Here is a 27,256-nt window from a genome sequence, read left to right as displayed (position 1 = left end):
CTGATGTGAACAAGGTCAGCAACAGTTTAAATAAACCTAACCTAATATATAAGCATACATTTTATTTATGACTTCTAGCTTCTAGCTAATTTTCAATAATCTCTGGATTTGCAGACCCTGAATGTATTACATAAATTGACTTTTTAAAATTACACATTGGAAGGTGTTTAAAGTATCTGAATGTGGAATGGAAGTACAAGCAGCAGAAAATATTTGTCCCTCTATAAACACATGTTGGTGGTTTTTGCTTCCAAAGCACCAGAGTGGAAGGTCACCTGTATTTGAGGGGGAACATGATGGCCAGCAGGCCTCGGCAGGCATCGGTCAGCCTCTGGTAGCTGCTGGACAGAAACAGGATCTTGTGCTCCGTCAGAGCAGCACAGAACAGGTACAACACGTTGACTATACCTGAGAGGAAAAACACACTAACCATTATGACAGGCCATTTGCGGAGAAAAACTAGGTTTCACACACGCGAAAAAGATATACAGTTGTCAAGTCATCTAACCAATTAACAGACACTAATGTAGAAAACAACAGTCTTCTGAAAAGTGCTGAAATCAACAAAGCCAACTTCACACAGGAACACTGGCATGGTGCAGTCCAACCCAACAGGCACCAAAATCGTAAAGCTAAAATTGTAAGTTGTTAATATCTTATAAAACAAATTTTAAAATGAATGAATTTATTGTTTATTTCTAAAAGCTATAGAACCATGGGATCAGAGTCCATACCAAGCTGCCTAAAGAGCTGGGCCACGCTGCTGCCACTGACAGGAAGAGCATCATTGATGGGAGTCTGGATAACTTGCCGGTCGCCAGCGCCTAATGTTATCGTCCTCTACAGGTAAGGAGAGATAAAAAAAATATGATTAGAATAAATTAAAGAAAAAAAATCAAACAAACAAATGCGACTCAAGAAAATCATGATTCAGTGCGGAGGTTTGATCAGAGTTGTGTGCGTCCAGAAAACAGTGTGAGTCCAAGAGAGAGATGGAGAATCACCAAAGCTCAGCAGGAACATAACAAATAAAACCCAAGCCATTCCAGCTGATCAGGTGAATGCGACTGCAAAAGACTCCATGCCAGCAACCTCACAGGAAAACACCAGCAGCACCATAACAAAAGGTTCCCACGGACAATGGAGGTCCAATGACACTGCAGCCCTCATGCTCTATGAATTGTCCACTGCAGTCTAACGGGTAACAGGGAATGATCAGACGGCCTACATATATCAGTCAGGCCACCAACATTCTACAAAAACTATTTTTAACTTTTTAATAAATAGCAGATATTTCTGTGCTTTATGTAGAAGGTTTCATTTCTATATACCAGTTACCAGATCATTAATAAACAACAACAGTAAAAAACATAAAATGAGATTACCTAACGGAGTTTACCTCAGGGATGTGGTTTAGGACAATATTCATATATTGAGCAGAGAAGAAGTTCCAAAAGGCCCTGGACGGTTTGGCTCAGGAGGCCAAACAGAGAACAGTGCAGCCACATCCCATGCTCGCTACAGCAGCAGTGATCATGTCAGTTGACTCAGATTAGCCATTCAGTCCTGTGGGCCAACATCTGATCATCAGGTGAACAAAATGTTTTTTTGGCCAAATAGAAGCACCCGATGTGCTGCTTGTGCTTTATCTGCATTAATATACCGACATGTCATATTTGTAAACTAATAGTGAAATAAAATTGCATCCTTGATAAATCAGAGCATCTGAAAAAGGTAATCTATTTCAGTAATTAATAAAAAAATGAAACTAGTCAGATGGATTTATTACACAAAGTGACATATTTCAATAATTTATTCCTTTTAATCTTTGTGATTGTGGCTTACAGCTAATGAAAACCTAGATTGAAGCTTTTCAGAAAAAATTGTAAACTAACATAGACTTATATTAGGACCACAGTTTGTGTGAGCTTGATTAGTCAACAGCCCTACAAGGAAACGGTTGTCAAGAGAGACAAACACCAGAGACCTGAGGTCCAACACAGAGCATACTGAAGAGTGGACAGAATATACACAATCATTAGAATAATAATATCAGCAAATTTTATGAGAAAATTAATTAAACTTTAACTGTGAGCCAAAGTCATCAAACAGAACCGAAAAGAAAGCTTGAACTATACCACTGTGTGTAAAGAATCTTTTCTATTCAACTAAATAAACTCACTTTTCAATTCAAATTAGTTGATCTATAACTAAGTACCAACTGAAGCATGTGCTTGACTTTACTGAGGAACACTGAATTGTTTTTATGTTCCTGGTCAAATTGTTGCTGAGTGATACTTCAGCTTCCACTGTCTTTATGATTTGCAACAAAATCACATAACAATTTTGAAACATCTCCAGAATCTAGGATCAATTTTTGTTATAGATGAGATCAGATGTTGTTCACAGACAGAAAGCATCTCAATTAGTTCACCTAAAGCAGCAGGTGCGCATGGATAGACTGAAGGAAGTGGGCAGGGAAATAAAAAGAAGCTGATTGGTAGAGAGGGGGTGAGGATATGAATTCAGGCTGGCGTACCAAACTGTCCTCTCTCTCCTCTGGACCCGGCTGCACAAGCATTCAACACACGCACGCACACACAGCAGGATAAAACATGTTAGAGGTGACTACACAAGATAGTCATGTATCAGCATGGCAAAACATATGGACTGAACAGACATCATCATACCTCTGTAAAATGGGTGAAAATAGAACATTGGACGATACACATGCAAAACAAATATTTGGCATTTTGGCAGCACAAAAACAGCAATAAAAATAATAAATGCTTCCATTGAAAATCAAAATATACATAGGAATAATAGGGCAATACTTTTCACACAAGGTCAAGTTGTTTTGAAAAGCTTTTTCCCTTGGGCATAATCATAATCTCAACACATTTACTGTAGTTAAATTACTCTGATGTTACAATTAATCTGATAGTCTCAAGCATAAGTGTGATGAAAAAGCAAAACTAAAAGCTAATGTTATTTTAAAATGCTGTTACAATAACAACTGGCTTAGAAGGAAGTGAATTCTGAGGAATCAGTTCCAAAACTGAAACAGTGGCACCAACCAAAAGCGGTACTAAAAGTAAAGCTGCATCCAGCAGACAAAAAAGTTCCCAAACAAAGGTGTCCCGTCATCAACATCCGCAAGCTCATATGATGAGATCAAGCAAAATGCCAAAGACCTCTGGCACAGTGAGTCATTCTTTCACTTCGGCCAAAGCAGCTGGCAGAGTGACAGAAGGCGAAGAGTGTATGTGCTCCTTTAACAGCTTGGGTTCTAATAAACACTTGACCTCGTTCCAAAGTAAACAAGTCTTTGAAAAGCTTGGACATTTGGAAATGGTGAACACCGTTGTGGTAAGAGTTACCCTCAGTTGTTTGCTTCCATTTCCCCTGGGGAAACTCCACGGACTCTTTGCAATCCCCAGCCCTTCAGCCAAACATTACTGACTACTTTTACTAAACTTAAACCTATATCTTAAGGACAAACATAGCACAAATGTTCTACAAAAATTTGACACCGTTTTTGTCTGTTTTGAAGAAGGTGGGATGACCAACTTCACTCAGGTATCATAAAGTCAACAATTTGTTTCATTAATCACATACAGTTCTGTAAGACATTGCTTTTGTGTGTCAAAGTGAAGTTAACACTGACCCTTAAATTTGATTCATCTTTCAATGTTTAGGCAAATATGAAAATATGGTTTTATGTAATCGAGAATAGCAAAAGCAACAAATGTGGAATGAAAAGAAGGATGGACAGCGTGATCTTATAGACATGTTTTCCCACAGTGGCTCTTACATCTGGAGGAAAAGGGAGCCTGAAAACACAAACGCAGTTATACAGCATCATGTTGCATGGTTGTTTTACTACACAAGGGACTGGTGCACTAGACAAATTACATCACTTCATGAGGAAAGATGATTTTGTTAAAATATTGAAGAACCAGCTCAATATATTCACCAAGAGGTTGTAGTTTGGGTACGAGTGGACCCTAAGCATACCACCAAGTCATTTACAGAACGGTTCAGAGACACCTAATTTTAAATGGTGCTTTTCTAATGAAATCACGTTATGGAAGCGTCCCATTCATCCAGCCACAGTCAAAAATATGCAGACATTTATACACAGATCAGAAGAAATCTTGGAGTCAAGTGTCTTGCCTTCAGGCACATCGACATGTGGCAGTAGAAATCTGGAACTGAGCCGAATGTGCGTGTGACTGACAGGTTCTACAGAACTTACTCAGCTCTGCTACGTCTATCAGGAGGAGAAGGAGAACATTTCAGCAAACTATAGTCAAAGTTTAAGAAAGAATACCGGTAAACAAAAAACCCAGGATTCAAAGGTGAATTCTACAAAATAGTAAGAAAATGTATGTCAACTTCTGCCGTTGGACAAATAGAAACAATTACCATTTTACAACCCAACTGATTTAGTCTAATAAAGGGAAAAAGTAGGAGAATTGTCAAAATATGTTTTTTGACATATTAAGTGGCTTTCCAAAGCGTGTAGTTGGTTGCTGCAGCCTGGAAATGTCTAATGCTGATTAGATGCGATTGTCTCATTCAGGTGCTGCGCTGCCAGCAGGAAGCCATCTGCCAGACCATATGGCCACCAAGCAAGCGAACTATGACCCACTAAGCAACCACTTTAATGCGTGTATTTGTGTGTGTGTTGGGGGGTGAGTGTGGTTCTTAATACCTGAAGAAAATCAAAATTATTAAATAAGAAAAACACCAACAAACTCAAATCTGGAGAAATGATATGATTCTGCAAAGTCTGAATTCAAAACACACATAAGCAGGTCAGAAGCAGCTGGAATCACTCAGTTATTCATGATTTGAAATGAATTAATGGAAAACAAAAAAGGCACTGATTTGATTGATTGACAAAATCAATAACATGGAGCTTGTTGCTGATTGGTGAATCTTGCAGAACAGGAAAGTTACCTGGAGACAGGCCAGCAGCCAGTCACAGGCCAGGGACTGGGGAACTTTGTCTAAACTACAAACTGGGGACTCATCTATCTGTAACACAAAGGAGCCAGTGTACAAAAGGGTGCACATACAAAGCGATAGCACATCTGGAACTCTAGTGAAAGGCTTCAGCTCACACAAAATCATAGAGAATATGAAACTGACACCATCTGTGAAACCCTAATAATGGCTGAATGTAGAAGACAAATTCTTCCAAAATTTCAAAAGTACAATTCATCATGAGCAAGAAAACACATTTAATGAGAATGATGCCATTTAAAAATTGTCAAAATGTGTTTTAATGTAAAACACAAGATGACATGCTGACATCCCACAACATATGTTTTTAAGATTTAAACAATATTAATTTGAACAAACATACTGCAGAACATCCCATCAGAGCTGCTCTGTAAAGACATCATTAGTAGGTAGAAACGAACCGTGACAACATGCCACATTAATGACATCCTATGTGAAAGAAAGCAGTTTGTTTGGTTTGAAAGCCTATATCCACCTTATTCCTGATGCTGCTGTAGGAATGAGTGTGGATGGAACACACAGAAACTACACTCTACTTTCTGTGCTTTTTCCCAACAGACAGCTGTTCGCCGTTTGTCAGTGATCAACAGCTGAGTAATTGTAAAGCATGACACAGATTAGACAAAATCCAGATTCCTTGGATGAACTAAATAAATTAAAAAGCTACACACAAAAATAGGCTATGATTTGAAAAGTTAGCAGCATGAAACACAGCTAGATAAGACTTCACTGTAACAGTTATGTTTTCCATCAGAATTACCCGCCTACATTTAATTGTCAAATTCAAAGCGACATGAACATCCTGCTGTGTGTTTCTTCTCTTAACCCAGGACTGTGCTCCATGTCCGCCTGGAGAGCCTGAGGTTGACTCCGACCTTCAGTAAAATCTAACCAACCGTTTTACAGGGTTACCACGGCTACAAGTCCTTATTGTTCTCCATTCATCTCTTTCTGCGTGAAGCGCAAGTTGATAATGATGGCTTATAGGAATTAGGTGGATACAGCATGATGTGATGAACTGGTGTGAACCAGTAATTAAGGCTACACAGGTTTCTCATTAAACTGAAGAATATTAAACTAAACAGTCCCACTCACACATTAATGACCACCAGTACACCTGCGATCCAGCCATTACAGCAGCTGATCTTGGCTCTGACCAGAGCAGAATTAACATGTCTCATGAAAGTGTTGGTCGGTTATCATACCTGGGATCCTCCGGCAACAGGGATGACACAGGTTAGCAGGTTTCCGATCACAGTTTCTAAAGGCGTTGACAGGCCGTCTACATGGACGGTGTAGATCAGACCGAGGCAGTTCTGTGGAATCAAGGCACAGACACAGAGGTTAAAGGTCAGCATGGCAATGTAACAACCACACTAATGATGCACTTAAAACTATAAATCTGTCACATTTTTTTTTTCAACACCTAGAAATAGATTGGGAAGGTTGATGACGTCCTACCCTGAAAGCCTCTGTGTAATCAAGTCGAGAAACCACCACCAGGCTCTTCGGTGCAAACAGTTTAGCGTGCTGGACTCCAACCGGCTCCTCGTCTGCCTCGTCAGCATCGCCAGCATCAACCTTCTTCAGCTGAACATAGAGGAGAAACAGATGCTATCACAACGTCAAGCTGAAAGGAAGTTACTGGTATTCAACTTCCTGCGTGATCAGCTCAGAGGGACTGTGTCAAGCTGCCATTCCTCTCACCTGTGGATTATCCAAACCCTCCCAGAAAGTAAAGCAGGCACAGTAGTGACGCTCCGAGTTGATGTCAGTCAACACGGCAACAAAGAAGGAGGCCGGCTGTCGCTCTGGAACCAGCTGCCAACCACTGGGCTGGCAAAACTAGAGTGGCAGAGGGAGAGGAGGTGATAACAGATGAATGACTTTTGTTCACAGTAAGATGTTTTACTGTGAACAATGAAGATAGTGAATTTTTTCAAATTGATGTGTCATAGTTTCATATTTGATTTCCCTGACACCCTAGTTGAATATTGAAGGTACTTATTTAGATGAAAGCTATACACAAAGACAACAAATCGGCAACTTGGTCTCTCATAAAAAAAACACTGATTTAAAAATAAATTACAAAAACTTAAAAATCTAATATAAGAAAAATACTAATTCGAGTCTGATATTTAAAAAAGACAATTATTTTTCATAATTTCAAATTATGCTTTAACTTGAGCACATTTTTGCAAAGATATAAATATGTGTGAAATTATGATGTGCCATAAATTTGAGGAATTTCTATATTCAATTTACATTTTGCGTAAAAGACCAGGCCCCAAATTATTCTTATGATGAGAATTTCAAGGTTCTAGAAAATGTTAAATAGTCTGATGTTCTAAAGCATTTTTAACAGATGCTTCCAGCGAACACAACAGGTAGAAAACAGCAGGTAGAGGCTCAAGCAGAGTGCAGTGAGGAGTTGCAGCTGTGTGATTTGGCCCTATCTGAACGTGCTCAATTCCCAGTGACAACAAAACACAATATTATTAAAAAAGAACACACAAGACTGTAGAAAATGTCAGCGGGAGTGGTAAAATTCAAAAGTATCACCTGAATTAACTAAACTGAGGGTAAAAAAAAAAGGGCATGAAAATCAGAATGTCCCGCAGAATGTGGGCCATGGAGGTGGCATCAGATGTACCAGGCAGGCAGTTCATCACAGCCTTAACAAGGCTTGCCCTTCAAAAAATCTAATCTGGACAGGTTTTCAGTGTGGTGAGATGAAACGTACATCGTACCATCCGAGAGTCTCTATGAATTTCATCCACAACTGAAACTTGGTAAATTAAGATTATTGGATGAAATCATCTTAAAAAAAACATTTCATCTGCGTGTGGATGCTGTTAGCTCTATCTGAACCACAGACAATTGCTGTTATTGTGTCGTGAGGAGAATGAAAGCCCTAACCCTGACAGGGCTAAATCCATACACAGGAACATGACAGTCAGCACAGACTCACCAGTTCAATGCCTTGTGGGAACGGACTGTCCTCCCAGTCTTTCTCAGGAAACCGCTGGAGAATGCGACCCTGACCCTCACCCTCCACTGGAGGAGACACACAGAGGAGTAGAGGAAGAGGTCAGTCTGGGTCGCCTACAGTGTTTGTTGCAATGTCTGTTTCTACAAATAAGCTTCTGTTACGAATCATTTATAGGCCATTCCAAAACATTCAGCCCTCATACATGTGTGTGCTTATTTACATGATCTAGCCAAGAGAACATGCATGTGTTTCCTGGACTACCGACTGCAACTACAAAAGACTGCTGCCAATAATAGCTTACTAATTCAAGAATATAGCAGAGAGTTCAGAATGATCAAAGTGTGCTTAAAAATCTATATAAAAGTTCTTAAAATAGACTTTTGACTTATTTAGATTTTCATTTCCAAGAAGCAAATAATTACTCAGCACATTTTGACCATAACATGTTCGGTCTCTAAACAAAAGCTTCACTTTGCTTTTTTGTACATGGACTTATGACATCAGGAAAATAATGTTTTACACCAATGATAACAATTATCATCAATAATTTTAGACTCTTTACACCAGGTTTCTATCACTGTGTGCGCTTCAGTGTCTTTCACTGAAAACAGCTACCAGAAAACTAGACTGACTGCTGGAAAACATTTAGTACATAATTACACTTACAATATAGAGTATCCTAAGAAATATGACACATGTTCACAGATATTGCCATGACAATTGCGTTTCAGTACATATTGAAACTCTAATAGGGACTGAGCCAGTCCAGGCCTTGTGAATTTTGAATAAGCAGCAATAATGATTCTTTCACACATTTTCCTTCCACTCAACTCTCCATTAACATGCGTTGACACAGCATCGGCTTACTAATGTCCTTTTATGGCATACCCTCCTTGCAGAGTGTGTCGATGACTGGAAAGCCAGCAGTCTTCCCCCATGATTTTGATGGCCATAAGCTTTCTGTATTAAAAATCTTTTTTTTAATTAATTTTTTGGAAAAAGGGCGATATCATCAGATACATCCACGTATAGCAGTTTCATCAAGGAGATGGGCTAAACTGTTTCTTCCTGCTGATTAATGAGGCCTTTTCTGCTGTTGGTGTGAGCTTGGCTCATCACAGAGGCACAATAATACAACAAAGAGAAACTTTTGTAACCAACACAAGCCAGTCTTTCAGCTGGGTTCCGACTGTAGCCCTGCTGGTTGCTTAAAGGAACCATTCATCTGTACAGAGAATACACTCTACTTCCAAATACAAAGGAAATGCAGACAGAAACAAAGGAGCACAAAACCAAGTGCTAATCCATGCTAAAAGAAGATTAACACCAGTTTTTACATACCATAAAATAAATAAATAAATCAACCAAATAATGCCTGAAAGAAACACTGTGCAATATACAATACTCAAAAACACTGAAAGTAGGCCAGTGGCTGAAACAGCTATGGAAATAAAAAGATGAGCTTTTTATTTTCACTCTGTTGGCTTGACCAACATTTTCTTTTCTTTTTATTCTTACTTTAGATTCTCACACAATAGAAGTATACATGTTGTGTACATCAAGATCAACTTGAAACCATCTGACTAGTCAAATATATGACTGGCATTCAGAAACTGAAAGAATGACGCCTGAAATATAATACCCAACCACATATTGTATCCAAGCAATGCTTTGTGATCGCAAAATTGAAAACAATGTGTAGCTTTTGCACATTTTACCTCTACAGAACAACATAGATCATGTTCAGTGCCAGAGATAAAACAGATAAGGGGCCTTATGCATAAAGGGTGCATACGCACAAACAATGTGCAGCACCATATTTTATGCACATGCTGGCATGTATAAAATGTAACTTTTTTCTGGAGTTAGGGTTAGAGCAATCTCAACCTTTTGTAGGTTGATATTGTCCACAGAAATGGTTTGCGTGGCTGCCGCACATTTTCACGCCAGCAATAAAGTTTGCGTAAATATACTCGCACTTTTTTTGCTGGCGTGAAAATGGTGATGTTCTCCATCAGAACAAACAAGGACGTTTCCATGGTTATAGTTTCTTGTGGTGGCAAACTTCGGGGTATTTATACTAATTTACATATGCATTTATGGAGGTGACAGGGCAGGCCAGCACCTGTGCTATTTCCCACAAATTTGAATCTATAAAGGAAAGATACGTGGCCACGTGCGTGTGCACGGCTTTACACATCCAAATATTTTTGTGCGCCGCACTTTTCTAAATTTTTCTGTACACCAAGAGTGAAAACTGCACACTCTTTTATGCATGAGGCCACAGGACATTTTACAACGGACCAATCAATAATTAAACATTCCAATCCTTTCCAAAGGCGTATTGGTGTCCAGTTTAAGTATTACTTTACAGAAAAAGGCCGGTCATGGCGCTTTACATGACAGAAATATAAACAAAAAACATTACAGAAGAAATAAAAAGTTGCAATCCAGACTAGAATTAATCAATGTTCCAGCTTTTATAAAGCCAGTCTGAACAGGTTGGTTTTAGCCTTGATTTAAAGGAACTCAGTGTTTCGCCTCTTTTGCAGTTTTTTGGAAGTTTGTTCCAGATTTGTGGCGGATAGATGCTGAACACTGCTTCTCCATGTTCACAAGAAGACCTGAGAGGTCTGGAAAGTTGATACAACAACAGCAGATCTTAAGTGTATTTTGGTGCAATCATGCACATTAGTGCACGTCACATTATTGTGTCCTCTAATAATGTACACTATTACACTACATAAGCTGGTAATTCTACAGAGTCATCAATGGGACAAAATTAATTCACATTAAAAAATAGCTTTTAATATAAGGTAGAGCCCAGTCACGCCCTTATTAATTCAGTGACCTACTTAGAGACTTGCCCTTTTGCACTCTGTGTACTCTTGGACCGGCATAAAATGCCACTGTGATTAAGAATGTGTGGACCACTTTACCTCAGAAGGGACTTAACCAAGTGTTTTCTATTTTGCTTTTGTCTCTCTTTTTATATCACTCAGTCTTTGTTTTATTCATTGTTATAATGTTTATCAGTATTACTGATGTCTCATCTCCTCTTGTCAACTTATACTGCAAAAGATATATATCAGTGAGAGACAGAACTATGGACAAGTGTCACTGTTGTTAAAAAAAAAAAAGGGTATAAAACGAGACATGTAGGAGTCTAGTTTAGAACCTCAGTCCGTCAGTTGAAGCTGGACGTCCTGCAGTGGAGGGAGAAATGAGCAGAAAATTGATGTAGCTGCACCAAGCCAGAGTGTATGAACACAGGCTGCAGAATCAAGTGAAGCCATAGTGTCTCTCTCTGTGTCTGAGCCCAGCTCCCTCCACATTCTGGGCTTGCTTATGGGACATAACATCTGACCAAAGAAGTCCCTTTTCCACAAAGAGGCCTGATTACCATTCTGCTTCAAGATGCAAAACGCATGAATAAAGACAGTGTGTGACATTTTGAATGCAACTGCTTCTGGATTTGTATTGGTGGGTGAACAATAACAGACAACATATTTCTATTACTGTGGCAGGAATTACTGCATAACTTTATAATTAAAATTATGTCTATTTATTGATTCATTTACAAACCGAAATTTATTAGAATTGGAAAAACGTTAGTTGAATTTAATCTAATGTAATAATACTTTATTCCAAAGAGAAATGAAATGTCATAACTCTTATCATCCATGTGCTTTCAACAAATTGTTGTGGATGGTGATGCTGTAAGCAGGAAGGATCTGCTAGAAGTCAGTTAGCTGTTAGCTATGGCTAACAGCTCAGAATCCAGGCAGCAAAGGCGATACTCCATAGTAACCTGGATGATTCCATCAGTTCTTGGCAAGAACTGCTGATCCACCACATTTGCTTTTACTCCTCTTTGAATCTATCTGTTTGGTTAGAAAGCAGAGCGGACATGCCACTGTGATCGATGGAACGGATGTTTTCAATTAGGGGTGCGTCAATTGGAGCTTTCTGGCTGATTGGCGATGTTTAAAAAAGCCTGACCTTCCAATTTTGATTCTGGCCAACACTGATTTTGTCTCAATGTTGCTAAACATAGCAAAAACTTCAGTGAATTGGCAACAGTGGGGTGACTATTGTTAATACAGAACTTACAGACGTGACCTTGGGCAGGTCTGTCCAATAAATCTCTCCACAGTACAACAAAGTAGACAGCGGCTGATTTTTAGACCTTTGCTGAGGTGGATAAAGATCGGCTTCATGTGTACGTATTGGTCAATCACCAATCTCCCAAACTGATGGAAATCTGCGCTGATTTACCCCAGTTTTAATTAAATTCAAAAATACTTTATTGATCACCAAGAGAAACTTAATGCTGTTGCAAAGGTTCTTCAAAGAGAGTTTGAACTTATTCCTCTTTCTCCTCTGTGGTTCTGCTGGGCAGCTTCTGGGATTAGTTCAGGTAACATTTGAGGTTTTTAGATGCTAATCATCTGCTCCCAGTTGAAAAACAATACCTTGTGTCCATAGTTGGACAACATTCTAATTGTCCAAAAGTAAAAAAAAGCAAAAATTCTTTGTTCGATTATTCCCTCAGCAACCATAGCCAAGGGAACAAATGTCTAACCATGCAGTGAATCAATCAATAAAAATATAAACAGACATCTAGAGAAAGAACCAATTAAAATTGACGTAGCAGAGCTGCTACAACATACTGCCACCATGAGTGACATATGAATAGAATTAAATAGAATTCTCCATGTGTCAAATATAAAATGAATAACCCTCAACTCATTCTAAGCACATTGAGGCGGTCCTGAAACACGGCAGCTCTGGAGGAAAATGGCTTCCCACAGGGATCATGGCTGATTGTTCTCAACTTTTTGCTTGTCAGTTTGAAGCTTTTTTTCCATTATCAACACATTTCTTGTAATTATGTTATTTGCATTGATACATTTATTGGTTCTGAGTATGATGTCAAGAGTGCTGCATCTCTCTATAAGCCTTTTTAGAGTGTTTGATATTTCACAGTCAGTTAAATATTTCTTCATCTATTTTGCCACAGGAAATTAAGCTACCAAGTAAATAAGCACAGCATGAAATCAGGCATTGGTCTCCTTACACCCCTCCTCACTACACAAATAAGCAATAAATGACAGGCTCAAATCTTACTAGAATTAGTATCAATCTGGAAAATATGCATAAATTAACTGTGGACACATGCCATGTAAATATGTGGTTTTTAATAATTGATTCCAAAGGCTCTGGTCTGATTGGTACTGATCAATTAATCAGGCTTTAAAGCCTGGTACTTTTCTGCATTTAGGTATTCTAAAGCTACCTCACTCAATCTATAATGTATGCATTCGCTGGAACAAAGCTGTATTTGAAACAAACACATGAGGCAGCATTCCTGCATACACCAGAGTGCAAAGAGAGGCTAATATGTTGATACACAAACGAGCAAAATGAGGATAGGTTTCATGTTTGTGTTCTCTTAACAGTGATTTTATTCATGCGTTTATCAAAACCACCTTGTTTAGCTCATATCCTTCTGATTAGTCAGTGACCCAAATTCAAAACCTGATCTGGAAGATCTGGAGATGATGGTGAAAAGAAGGTATCTTCAGAAAATCTAGAAAATTCTCAACAACCCTGAGCATCCTCTTTATGACAACAATAGCCTCTACAGTCAGAAGCTTCTTCAGATTCGCTATAACAGACCACTGCAGGAGATCCTTCCTGCCCACAGTCATAAACAGTCATGAACATTGAAAATGAAGATTGGGTTTTATTACCGACATCTTGTTTCTCTGGATTATGGAGAAGTGTTATATATGAATGCTTCAACCAAATGCCTTCAATTATTGAATACCGTGTATCATTGTGCTTTAAGGTTTGTAACCGGTAGCAGACGTCTTACATGTCATTGTGAATTGTTTGCAAAAGCTGAATGGCTTCCTTTAAGAATACAGAGAAACAATCACCTGATGATCCTCATTTATAAATCTCTACTCGGATTGGCTCCCACAAACTTAAACTCTCTCTTACATAGATTTGTTATTTCCAATTCTTTACGCTATAATACATTTTTTCTTGTGCATGTTCCACGTGTTTGAACTGAAAAGGGGAAGCAAGCATTCAGTGTGACGGCTCCTTCAGCCTGGAATCAGCTCCAGTCTGAACTCAAGATGTCAGAATTGATTTCATTTGATTTATTTCGAGCGGTTCTTAAAAACAGGCAATACGATTCTATTAAACAGTGTCAATGCTTTTGAATTGTTTTCTATAGTTTTACACTTGTGCATATCTATTGGTTTTAATTTGTCACTGTGTATTGCAGACTTCTGCCCAGGTCCCTCTTGAAAAGGAGGTCTGGATCTCAATGGGGTTTACCCATTGAGATCCAGATCCTAAATAAAGGAAATTAAAAAAAAAAAAAAAAAGAAATCTACAGTTTTTTGAAGAACTATTAATTACATAGCCTTTAATGCTCTTTGGGATCAATAAAGTATTTTTGAATGTGAATCTGTAAATGTTAACACTGCTGATCGGTAAATCTGGCCCCAGCCTGTTTGGTGAGGGGCATGTTGAAACAAGGAGCAGCACAACTGACAAGGACATAAAGACAGAAAGATACAAGTCAAGACATTTTTCATCTTTTGATTTATTATCAGCACCACAGGCATCCCACAGAGATAGCTGCAGGTTTCAAAACAGCACCTGACTGTATGTAGAACTGCTCATGATGAGCGATTAGTTTCAGCGTCAGCACTCACTGACAGTTTGCGTAATGTGAGAGAAATGTGAAAAGAGTCGAGTGTCCTGGCATGGATATAACATGCAGTTATGAGGCAGAGGAGTTCCATAACAGTAGCAAACATTATGACTGCATTCCCACAAGTTTCAATATTCAGCCTGAAATCTACAACAAACATCTTGCATCTTGCACAGATCTGACCAAAGTTTTTTGTTAAAAGTCCTTGAACCCTAAACCAAGTTGATGCTAACCACTTTCTCTAAATTCTTTGTTAAATATACTCCTGACATAGTTGACCTGCTAGGATAGCTGCCCTGGGTCTGCCCAGCAGCGCCACCTGCCCCTCCGACCAGCACCAGCAGGCAGGGTGGGTCAAGAGTGTTACCTCGACGACGGAGACAGACAAGGGCTCGAATAGACAACCCAGCGATAATATATCCACCATTGCTAATATATAATCGATACTAGAAAAATTATTTATTCAAAACACAAATTAATGTCACAATTGTTATAAACGGACCTATTGACATTTGCTGGAATTGTCACATTTCTTCCAGCAGCAACTAAAGACACTCAGCGCCTCCCTTCCTTCCAAGAAGTTTTGACGTTTAACCTGCCCAGTACATCCAGGAGGAAACGCATGTGACCGCAACTCTGTTTAGCCGACAGGGAAAACACAGCAGTACTATTCAGAGAGCAGACTGCCTATGAGGCAAATAGACAGGAGAAAAGGAAATGCCTGCACTAATGCTACAAGCTAAAACTATGACATTAATTTTTGAGAACAGCTATAAAAAGGCCCTGTATTAACAGCCTCCTATAAGCATAACGCTATCTATTTAACAACTAGCTTCATGGACTGTCCAACGGTGTTCTGTCTGTTTGTGTGCCATCGAAATCCGCTTCCTAGCTCAATCATGCAGAACTCCACTCTGACAGTGCATATATTTTGTTATGGATAAACCGATAAATAATGACAAAAAGGCTTAAGTTGTGGATAGCTGGGCCTAGCAATATTTCAAAACCTTATGTTGACCTGTCCTCACTGAATCAGCCTTACACTGGACATACAGCTAAAGTCAGTTGTCAAAGCCATATTTTTTTAATCTGAAACAATTAGTGAGAGTAAAACCTTTTCATTCTTTGCATCACTTTGAAATGATAATCAGTCAGCTACTAGTGAAGTTATTAGATACCCTACTGTTGCTGTTAATCATTCAAGAAAATATTCAATAAAATTATGTGAAAGAGAAATTATACATCTACTTGGACTAAATCCTTGTTTACACCGCAAAAGTCCAGATTAATTTATTAAATCATTTATTGTGATACATTTATCACAAGAATTTTGATTTATTATCATGATAAATGACGTTTAACCCCCACACCTGTCTGTATTGTTGGAATTGTTAAGTTTACTATTTTACACACACAAGCCCATATCACATACTTCACATCCTGTTTGTTTTTATGTTCTAAAAAAATTTTTGCATTAAAAGCAAATTGGCAAACAAATGGAAGCAAAATGAAGAAAAGCATTTATAAATAATCACATAATGTAACTACAGGGCTGAACTAAAGGTTCACTACCATAAAGTATATGAACATTTTACTAAGTGTTATCTTATTTTGATGATTCTAATTAAAAGAAGCAATTACAGATTGCTGGAGCAAAATAACCAGTGTGTCTTCCCAGGGCCAAATAAAGGCCTGAAGTTAGCCTGCTCTGATAGTGACGTTGGATGTCATGTGGCCACTGTGCACAAAGGTGAAGGAAGCATCCACCACACTCACTTTATCTCTGTTTATCATGCTCTTTTGCTGAACCAGACCGCAGCTTCTCGTTCATAAGCTTTCAAACCACAATGACACGACATCATGGCGTTTCCACAGCAACCATAGCAGTTGGGACAAAACAGCTCAGTTTACACAGTGGGAAATGTCAACAGTTTGATACTGGAGAAAACTATAAATGAAGTATTAAAGATGATCTGAGGCAAGGTTAATTCAGCAGAAAGGAATAGAGGTAAAATAATACCTTCATTACAGAATTATTAATACCAATAATAGAGCATTATAAGTTTAATGGAAACTGATTAGTCAAAGCTCTGAGCTCAGTTCAGAGCTCAGATTTAAAAATAGTGTATTTTCAATTCATTATAAATAAACACTATTTTTAATTAATTAGTTCATGTTCAAACCCAACTTTTCAAACTAATCTACCATTTAGGAATCAGCTCCGTCTGTCCAGCTCCATAGCCTTGGACACAATGGTGAAAGGAGGGTGGGTGTTGGAGGAGCTGGGGCATTTTCTTTCAGCAAAAGTTCTTCAGTAAACTCACATCCTTTCTCCAAAGCTGCTGCTGCCCCCTCCCCCTTAGTACTCCACCATGCAGAGCCAGAAACAAAATGGCCAGCCTGATTGGACACAATTTAGCTTTTCAAACTTCTTTAAAGTAGAAAAGACCTTAAAGTTTCACAGTGAGAAATCACATTGTCTCATATATTGACAGGCATGGGGGAAGGGAGATGAGCAGGAAACATGGCATGAAGCAGTGCATATGCACCTGCATTAGAAAGCAGGTGCATATGCAGAGAAGTAGAGGCACACACTCTACTTTTCTGAAACAAAAACTTACTTGGAAAATCAAAGTCACATGGACTTTCAGTACTTTGATAATCTTATTTTTTATGCAAATATCCATTTCATTTAAAAAATTTTTGTTTATTTGACAGGAGCAGAACAACAAAACAAGCTACAGCTAATTCACAACTCCAGTCCTGGTAGGACATTTATGTTCATTAGATTACATACAAATTAAAAATCAAGATAATATAGAAATACAAATTTCTTCCTACCTATGTATTCGTGAACAACCTTGCAACCTCCAAATTTATATAAATATGCTTGAACAGTCTCAGAACATCTGCATCCTCTCACATTCTACTAACGTACTAAAAAATTATAAATATATAAAACTACCATAGGTTCCACAGAAAATGCTGAATGGGAAATGATTCGACAAACAAAAAGAAATATTCAGGATATTTGCAGGTTTCAGCAAGTCAATTTTAAGACTTTAGACATTTTTAATGACATCCTGCTGCATTACAATCAAGCACAGCAAAACGTCCAACGTTTGTGGGTTTTGTTTGTGGTTCTTGGCAGCAGCTTTGTGTTTCTCATACTACGGCTCCCTACACTCTTAACCCTCACAGTGTTGAACTTAAGTACTTTTTGCACAGAATGTGCCTGGCCTCAAGTGAGTTGGCAACAGAAGGGGGTCAGCCAGTCATAGATTTGCACTTACCCATAACAGACAAAAAAAAAAGTAACTAGCTATCAAGTATGTATTAGCAGCTAGTCGGTGATAGCCTCAACTGCTTCGTGTTACAAAATGCAATGAAGATGTCTCTGCATTACTAAAGCTTATACCTGACAAAAAAGTCCAGCAGGGGAAAAAAAACCACACATGACAAAAAAATTATTCTGCCACGACAAAATATAATGCATTCAAGGCAAACTTGAATCTATTTTCTAAATTTAAGATATACCATGGCTTTAATTTCAGATAGATAAATTGTGGACTCTCAGGATTAGCAACCACACCAAAAAAAATGTTGTAATATTTATCTACCATTAAATGTGCATCTGTTTTCCACTTAACAGATTTAAGCATCAGCCTATGAATCCCTCCTCCTAACAGATGAACACATAAAAAGTTGTCCTGAGGCGCTGGAATCACCCTCTAGATCTGAATGATTGCTTCCTTTGAGCTCCACCACGACACCAATGTGAGCCCCACTGATAAGCCTTTGTCCTGGGAGGAGAGCAACTAAATTCCCTGAATTCCACCATCACTATCAAAGCACAGTAAGATTGTGTTCTTCTCACAGCTGCCATATTTAATTCCTTCTTAATCTTTAAGATTTTAATCTAACCTTCAAATCAATGCTTGGCCTTAGTGGAGTTTGTACCATGATGAAAGCGTTAGTGTTGTAAAGCTGAAGTGTGATGTTCTGATTCTGGCTTATCTTCTAAAGTGGTTCATTACCTACAAATACTGTACATAAACTTAAGTGTTTTTAAAATATTCTCTCTATCAAAATGGAATTTTACTTTTACTCTGAAACTTTTTGTTTATTCTACAGCGCAGCATAAATTTGCACATACGTGTTTTGTAAAAGTATTCACTCCTAATCTAGTATCCGATTTTGTCTTAGCCATCAACCACAAACACCAGAACAATCAGCAGCACAAGGAAGATGTGCCATATGTGCCATATAACATATCTATTGTTCATGAGGCATGTCCCTCTGGAGTCACATGAGGTTCCATGAAAATGGTCTCAAAACATTAAGATTATACTTCATATACTTTGAGGGACAATTGATCATCCAGGAAAGTTCATAATAGTGAAAGGCCTGGCATTGAAGTCAGTTTTACTCCTTAATAAGAACCAGGGAAATGAACTGGTTCAGTGAACAGGCCGCCTGATCTTGGTATAAATGCAGATGTTGCGTGAAGGACTGTGTATCCATCCTGTAGCCAACAGGCACCCTCTCCTCTGCATGTGTGTGAAAGAATGAGGGTGGCGCTCTGGGCTCCATCTCTCTTGTTTACAACACACACTACAGTACACAGTCAACACATACTCTAAGATTAAAGGTGCATCGTTAAAAATGACATTTTAATTCCCTTTTTTGCTTTTTTAGTAATTGTTTTTCTACTAATCTAAAAAATGAAATGGGAACAAGTTCTCTTTTAAGAGGAAATGAAAAAGAAAAAATGGCTGCATTTTATACTCTGTATGTGTGAGGTAAATAAAAGTTACCAAGGTAAAGCAGTAAATACTCAAGAGTGTGTGTCAAGCTGCCAGCAATGCTCAAGCAGGCAGCCCATCTGAGCAGAGCTCCTGCCAGCCGACATCTGTGCAGCACAACCATGGCTGTGGCCCAGCACCACTCTGTCCCCATCAAAGCTTCACTGTGAGAATTATTTCTGGAGGGCCTGAATAGCTGCAGCCCTGCTCTGAAGAGGAGGAGGAAGTAGCTGGCCACTTTCAGCACACACACACCATTACCCCAGTGGCCATGGCTTCAGGCAAAGAGCTTTCTATTTCCTCTATTAGTCTGGAGAACATTTATCTGTAACTTCCTATGATTTCATCTTTTAAAACCAAAGTACAAAATAAAGAAACAAGAGCAAAACCTGTGGCGGCATTCTGGATACAATGTTCATCATGTAGGAAGCTCTGTAATTGCTGCAGGCCAGGCAGAGCAATCAGACCTGGGACAGCCTGACAAATAACTGCAGGGCTGATTGGTGTCCAGATTCATTTTTTCACAGTCTGCTTTCAGAGTCATCATATCAGACTCATCTATATTTAGATCTACATAGAGAACTTCTTATTCTTTCTTACATGCAAAGCCTTTAAAAAAAAGCTTCTGTGTGTTTCTTTTGTGACCCCGCTCCATCCTCTCAGACTGCAGCCAGCTAGCTGCTAACACTGAGTTGGTTTCAGCTGGAGGGTCATTGCTTTCTACTATCCCACATGACTACTGGGTATGAAAGACCACTGCAAAGTTAATGACTCAATGTATAGGTTGAATTGGCTCACGTACTTGAACACACTGATGGAAGAAACTAAGCTTGATTGCACTGGTTTAAGCCAAGAATCTGTACACTGGATTGAATTGACTCCATTTGTGCATAAGTCGATTTGTGAGCTGAACTTATTATCCATTTAATCACATGTACCCATCTTCTGGACTTTTGTTCAACTTAAAGAAGGTAGTCAGAGCACATATTGTTGGTTATGCAGGGTTTCCTCCAGTTTACCATAAGCTTGGCAGGCCATAGTGGTGCCAGATAAATCAAACCAAGTTTGTCTCTCATCAACTGTAGCTCATCAAGAAGGGCCGGCAGTATTAGGGCTGAAACGATTCTTTGAGTGATTCGAGTACCGTGATTATTAAAATTCCTTGAGGAAAATGTATCTGCCTCAAAGCTTCTTTAATTTATACTTTATTATTTAGCACACCGTGTTTCGGCCAGGTTATTTCTTGTGTTGCACGGAGCTCTGACTTCACATGAGTTGTTGATGAAAGCTAAGTGTTAGCGGCATAACGTCCAGTTTTCAAGTTCGGCCTGGGAGGATTTTATTGATTGATGGTAATGTCCATGTCTTTGTCTTTTTTGGGGGGACCAATAAGCATCCTTAAAATAACTAAAATAACTCCAGGCATCAATAACCGTGATGCCCAGGGTACAGCAACTTTTCTCCTCCTGGAGCTGCTGCCGGTGGCAGTGCTCTTCCTCTGCAGTGCGGGGAAGAGCACTGAAGGTGAGCGGATAGTATAGACTGTATACTCTGCATTAGGTAATTAACGTAAATGTACCTTTACGGACGAACTGGAAAATTGATTTCATATCATTTGGGTCTCAACAAATGGGTGGAAGTGCGCGTCGTAGCGGCACGTTGCTGGTAGAGGTTTCTGTGTGTGACAAACGAAGGTGTCAAATTCCGTTGCTAATATAAACACAAAAGCTATAAGGTGAGAATTCATCTATTAAATTGACTGATGATTAATACATAAACAAAAAGAGTATAAACATTTTTTATAAGGATATTTGTGAGCCTGCTTCTTTATTATTGACTTGAATATAATTTCAGATTTTTGTATAGTGAAAGTGTAAAGCTCACTTATACACTTTATCTTATCTAGTTGTTTCCTAGAGCTTAAATCCAGTCACTAATTTGCTTATGCATTTGTGAACAGAATGAATTCAAACACAAAGGATTAAACTTGTAGCTGTGGTAACAACTATTAACATTATTTGCACTTTTACAAAGGAAAGTTGTCAGCTCATTAAAATCTTAAATTGAAATGGTAAACAATTCAAAGCCTTTTAATTTACCTATGCTGAAACCATTAAATCAATTTTAGCAGCATTGATATTCTAAATAAACAAATGTTACATTTCTATATATGTGGTTTGTGTTAAAATGTAACCAATTATGGGGCCCCTGAAGTCCTGGAGGCCTTAAGCAGCTGCTTGATTCAATTATGCCTCGGGCTCTAAATGTGATCAGCATTACAAAGTTTTTCATGATCAATTGACTGATGACTTAATGGGGAAGTGCAAATAATCGATATTTAGTTTTATTGTATTTTTTGTTTTTAAGACTCTAGTTGTGTGTTTAATCATTGTCAATAATGTCTTCCACAAACATAACTACCTAGAAAAATATTCACATTTCCTGTCAATATCTTTTAATACAAAAATACGGTGGGCTTACCAAGGTTTCTGGGTAAAACCCTGGTTATGTACGTAAAGTGCAAAAATTGTAGTTCTTAGTTTGATGCATTTAATAAGCAGACTTTTCAGTATTGGATCTGGTGAGGCACTTATAGAAAATGGGCCAAATTCAATCCCAGGCACATTCATTGATGCATTTCCTTGTCAGAAAAAGAGAAAAACCTAAAAGTCATCACTATCTGAGAATAATTGTTACTTTACTCAAAATTTCTGGAGCTCTGGGTGTGGATGTGTGTGTGAACAGATTGCTCTCTAAACACAACCAGTATTTACACGATCAGAAGCATCCTGACGGGTTTCATGTCACAGGTAGCAGTTTTAAGCACAACAATATCAACCAATGTCAAGATGAAACTACAGTGACCATCATCCTCAGGGCACAACTCACAGATGGAGGTGTGGTCTGTCTGTCTGTGTGAGTGGCTCAGTGCTGCAGCAGACAGCGCCTCACACACAAGTACACAAACCAAACACTCAGTTTTCCTGCTTTCCACGCAAGCACAGGGGGACAATCTGGATTCTCGCTTTAAACACAAGTCTCCCTGGAGTCCTCTCCCCAGCTTCCTGTTTCAGCCTCAGACCATAAATCCAATTGGCTACTGGGTGCTCAACAAAGGACAAATCGCTGTCAAAACACACAGGCATGCTGTAGAGTTTCTCAAGAGACTATTGCAGGAGGACAACACCCTGGCAACTTTGGACTCTCTTCCACCCACAGGCAGAAACGACGGCTCCAAAAATCCACTGCTGAGATATTTGTATCTTGGCTGAGCACAATGTAAGCAGCAACATGACACTTCAGTGGCAAAAAACAAATGCAAAGAGGCTCTGACCCCCAGGCGGCAGCTCAGCAACTCACAGCAGGTATGAACAGGTTACTGGTTTGAGGTTTACCAATGTTTCAAACAGCTACAAACCACCAAAATGTTCCCAATCACCACTCCCTTATCTTAAAGTCTTTTTCGAGTATTGAGACAGAAGTTTCCTACATCTGACAGTAAACACAGCACTGCCCCTCCCACACCTGCTGCTGCACATGTTGGATCTGGTGAGGCACTTATACTTACTTCAGCCAGCTGAAGTAAGATTCTACAATCCTCTCAGTTAAAAAAATGTTTTTTGGTTGTTGTTTTTTTGCTCAATTATGTTTCTACACAATGTTCCAAATTATTATGCAAGTGATATTTTCTCAGATTTTCTTAAATGGTCAATATAATTTTCAAGTCATGAACTATTACAGCAGAAATCAAATTTTACTGAACAAATGTTTTGGCTGGTATACCAAACGTGCTCTTCTCATCCTTTATAAAAGTCTCTGTGATCTGTGTGATTTAAAAGCAGCCGACCACAGGTCAACCTCACCGATCTTGGTTCAAGTGACTTGGATTGAAGTGGTTCGGTTTACGTTGAAAGCTCAAGAAGTCTGGTGTTAAAACGGCTCTAAAAAATATTGACGGGAGAGACGAGGGCGTTCTGAAAACAATCTGGGGAGTCAGGATGCTTTCAGACGTCCCATAAGAACAGTATTTTTTCAAAAGTAAAAAACTCAAAATGCACTGTTCCAAATTATTATGCACAGCAGATTTTCTAAACATTTTATGGATTATAAAGAACTGCAAATGGTCATTCTTTGAATGTGCAGCATCAAGTGGTCACATGTACTAAAATCAAAAGCTATTTCAATCAAAAACATAACAGACCAAGTTACATGTTAACATAGGACCTTCTTTGGTATCAACTGCACAATTCTTGCATTCATTGAACTTGTGAGTTTGTGGAAAGTTTCTGCTCAAGTTTCTTAGCAGGATGTCAGAAAACCTTCCCAGAGCTGCTGTTTTGATATGAACTGCATTCCACTCTCAGATCTTCTGCTTGAGGAAACTCCAAATGTTCTCAATAGAGTTGAGGTCAGAGAAGGATGGTGACACAGCATGAGTTTCTCCCCTTTTATGCCCATAGCAGCCAATGACACAATGGTATTCCGAGCAGCATGAGATGGTGCATTGTCATGCATGAAGATGATTTTGCTACGCAAGGTCAGAAAGTCCATATACTTTGCTGAGGGCCCAATCAGCTCTCTCTCTCCCCATGATTTCAGCCCAAAAATGACTCCACCACCTCCTTGCTGACGTAACAGCCGTGTTGGGATGTGGTGGCCATCCACCACCAATCCACTACTGTGTTCATCTGGACCATCCAGTGTTGCACAGCAGTCATCAGTTAACAAGTCTGTTTGAAAATAAATCTTTATGTATGGCTGAATAAAGGATCATGCACTGCAAGCCTCTCAAGGATCCTCCACCTCGAGGTTCTAAAGGCACCACAGCTTCAAATAACGTTTTGCTGCTTTGTAAGGACATTTTAGCCACTGTTCTCTTAATCCCATTAATTTGTCTAACAGGAACCTTCCTCATTGTCTGTACAAATGTTCTGAATCAGTCATAAATCTCTTAACAGTACAATAACACTTCAGTTTTCATTAAATATCTAATGTTTTCATATCTTGTCATACGGCACTACACTATCTGATGATTTTGTCAGCAGAGAGATCCTTTCTCTTTCCCATATTGCTTGAAACCTGCTTAATGATGTGGAACATCCTTCTTTAGTAGATTTCCAATAATTGAGCTCACCAGATAAACTAATCAACCCAGCTCTCTGAAATTAATTATAGTGATTCAAAGAGCCCTGACACACAATACCATTTATAAATTTAATAGCACAGCAAAAAAATTTGATCTTTATGACACACTTAAATCCAATTTTCGTAATAATTTGGAACACAGTGTATATTAAAGTAATGACTACATGTAAACAATTTTTATAGCATTTGATGAATGAAACAAAAGTAGAAAGTTCCATAATTTATTAGTCGACCAACCAGCAGGTTGTACTGTGATGCACTTTCTCTGGGTTTAATCAAAATTAGTTTATAGTATAGGGCTGGTACTATTGTGATGGCAATAAAACTGACAAGAAAAATATTTATGAGTTCTTGTCACATAAACGTGACTTACATTACTAACTAACTATTTATTGAACAAACAGTGGAGAAAATAATCGGACTGTCAAGTCCAACAATACACACAGTTTAAGTTTTTTATTTTAAACCTTATTATTTGGAATTCTTGTGACAATGAATCAAAATTCTTATGAGAAATGTTTCACAAAAAATGATAAACAATTTGATAAATGCCCACCTCTTGTTTAGGAACATATGCTACTACTTATTAATGACCAAAAGACAAAGTTGTTATCCAAACCTACTATTTCTGTTTAAAAACCCGCAATATAAATTTTTCAAGTCTCGTCAATACAGTTTTCAATTCAACTCCAACTCACAACAGAAAATGTCTCAAATCACTTTTAAAAGAAAGAATTTTTTTAAAGTAAATACTATTATACAATGAAATTAAAAGTCAACTAAGCTCATTCCAAGTCAATGCTAGTTACCAAACCAGGTCACTTACTGGTAGCATTCACTCCATCTGGACAGGTATCAGGTGCACTGTGTGTGTCAAATGTGCAGCAATCCCTCATGCTGAGCATGCAAAGAGCGACAGTAGAAAGGAAAACTCCCCTGACAGATTTAATAAGTAATACTTAATAGCAATCAATACGTTTAATTATTTTAGAAACAGCAGGAATAAAATGATTGGTTCTTTCTTGTAAGTTAAGAAATAAACGTTTTCACATTTCTGTCTTTGGAAATATCATACACTCTCATGCCCAACTTTTAGCTATGTCAATTATTATTATCAGACAGGAACATTAGTGCAATGAAATGAAAGAATGAGCAGAGGAAGTTGTGTTCCTGTTTGTAGCTGTGCCACAGTGCAGCAGCAGAGCGGCGATGACGTCAGCTGTGAAGCTGTCAGCGCCTACACTAGTAAAACATTCCACTGGATGACAATCAGCAACCACAGTCACACACAAAGACTGGGACAGGATGGCTGAAATACTGAAGCACAAGCGGAAACTTAACTGAACGAACAAAATTCCTCATATTCTTAGAATCAAGGTCAGCTCCCTCTTGAAGCTGCTTTCTGCCAGGCTTTATCTCACAATTATGAACCACTTTCACTAGTTTGGGCATGTTTTTAACCTAAAATAAGATTTGAAGAAAATGAATGTCTGTCTGACAGGAAAAAGGACACAGCAGAAAAATGGCTTCAGGTCTCTGAAGAGCGTGGGCTGTACACACAGATACAAGAGCTTTCTAAGAAAACTGGAGCCTCGACGAGAACTAGAGCCAGGAGGCCAGCAGGAGTTATTTCTGAGACAACAGGAACCATGAGGAGGACGGTGCTCCTGTCCAGACAGATGATGTTCCCCTGGATACCTGGTAACCCTAGATACCTGATAATGTTATCTGGTTGCGTTGGTTGTAGTTCTGGTCATTATACCAAAAAGTGTTTTGCTGTAAACTTAATTTTTCTTGGGTTCTGAGTTCACTGTTACTTCTTTGTTGTTTCATTTAATTGGACTGAAAGAATCGAAAGCACACCTGTTTATTTTTCCTTCTACTGCAGCTCAGTGTCACTCCCATCGTTGTTCATTGTCATGGTGACATGACTGATTATTTAGGTTTGCATACATGCTTTCTGCATGATTATCAGCTGTAGAATTTAAAAAATGGCATCAACAATTCTAAACATCTCACTGTGTCAGAAATGCAGGTACTACTTTTCATTTACATTATCAATGAATGTTTTCATCATTCAAATCAAAATATGATCAGGAACATTGCTCTTATCTTGTCCAGACTCATAAGAACTGGATTATAATAATACACTATAATACACTTCACTCCCTGTTATAAACAGGGAGTGAAGCGGAGAGTGTGGGGTCACCAATAAAACCGCTGGCATCTCCATGTGGTGGCCGCCTCGAGTACCTTCACAGCCTTCACCTGAAGTTACTAAACAATGATCTGTGTTCAAATTTTAGCTTTTATGTCTAAGCAGCTGCTTAGTTTATTAATGCCTTGGGCAGGTTAGATTGGGATTTCAATAATATTTTGACATTTCCTGCCAACTAAACATTTCATAATAGAAAAACATGGCGGCCCAACCACCAGCAAGACTTCTGCAGGAAACCCCTGGGGGTGTGTTTATCTTAAATCTACCTGTACGTTTAAAAGTGACCTGTGGTGAAAACGGCAGTGAAAAAAACTATAGTGATTTTAGGA

The 27,256-nt window shown here is 38.6% G+C and overlaps 2 protein-coding genes across 6 annotated transcripts in view; one reads left to right on the top strand and one right to left on the bottom strand.

Moving 5' to 3' along the window:
- The window catches only part of sbf1 (SET binding factor 1), a 56,023-nt gene that overhangs the window by 24,116 nt on the left and 4,651 nt on the right, over nucleotides 1-27,256 (bottom strand). For 2 of the 5 annotated variants that reach the window (XM_055055422.1, XM_055055425.1), the window contains exons 2-9: nucleotides 8,003-8,088; nucleotides 6,739-6,876; nucleotides 6,493-6,621; nucleotides 6,237-6,347; nucleotides 4,966-5,043; nucleotides 2,540-2,569; nucleotides 735-840; nucleotides 276-408 (exon numbers count right to left, since the gene is read on the bottom strand). In XM_055055422.1, the coding sequence (XP_054911397.1) occupies nucleotides 276-408; nucleotides 735-840; nucleotides 2,540-2,569; nucleotides 4,966-5,043; nucleotides 6,237-6,347; nucleotides 6,493-6,621; nucleotides 6,739-6,876; nucleotides 8,003-8,088 (811 nt within the window). The remainder of the gene's footprint in view (nucleotides 1-275; nucleotides 409-734; nucleotides 841-2,539; nucleotides 2,570-4,965; nucleotides 5,044-6,236; nucleotides 6,348-6,492; nucleotides 6,622-6,738; nucleotides 6,877-8,002; nucleotides 8,089-27,256) is intronic. The other 3 variants (XM_055055424.1, XM_055055426.1, XM_055055427.1) reach the window with 3 other exon arrangements.
- adm2a (adrenomedullin 2a) overlaps nucleotides 16,755-27,256 on the top strand; it is a 33,961-nt gene continuing 23,459 nt past the window's right edge. Inside the window, exons 1-4 of the mRNA XM_055055428.1 lie at nucleotides 16,755-16,767; nucleotides 17,478-17,525; nucleotides 18,412-18,615; nucleotides 26,211-26,410. The gene's annotated coding sequence lies outside the window, so the exon portion shown is untranslated. The remainder of the gene's footprint in view (nucleotides 16,768-17,477; nucleotides 17,526-18,411; nucleotides 18,616-26,210; nucleotides 26,411-27,256) is intronic.

This window comes from Poeciliopsis prolifica, unplaced genomic scaffold (genome assembly GCF_027474105.1).
Source record: "Poeciliopsis prolifica strain line A6 unplaced genomic scaffold, Auburn_PproV2 SCAFFOLD042, whole genome shotgun sequence".
Taxonomy (NCBI): Eukaryota; Metazoa; Chordata; class Actinopteri; order Cyprinodontiformes; family Poeciliidae; genus Poeciliopsis; species Poeciliopsis prolifica.
The sequence above is the reverse complement of the archived record's forward strand: the minus strand, read 5'-3'. Positions and strand labels throughout refer to the sequence as shown.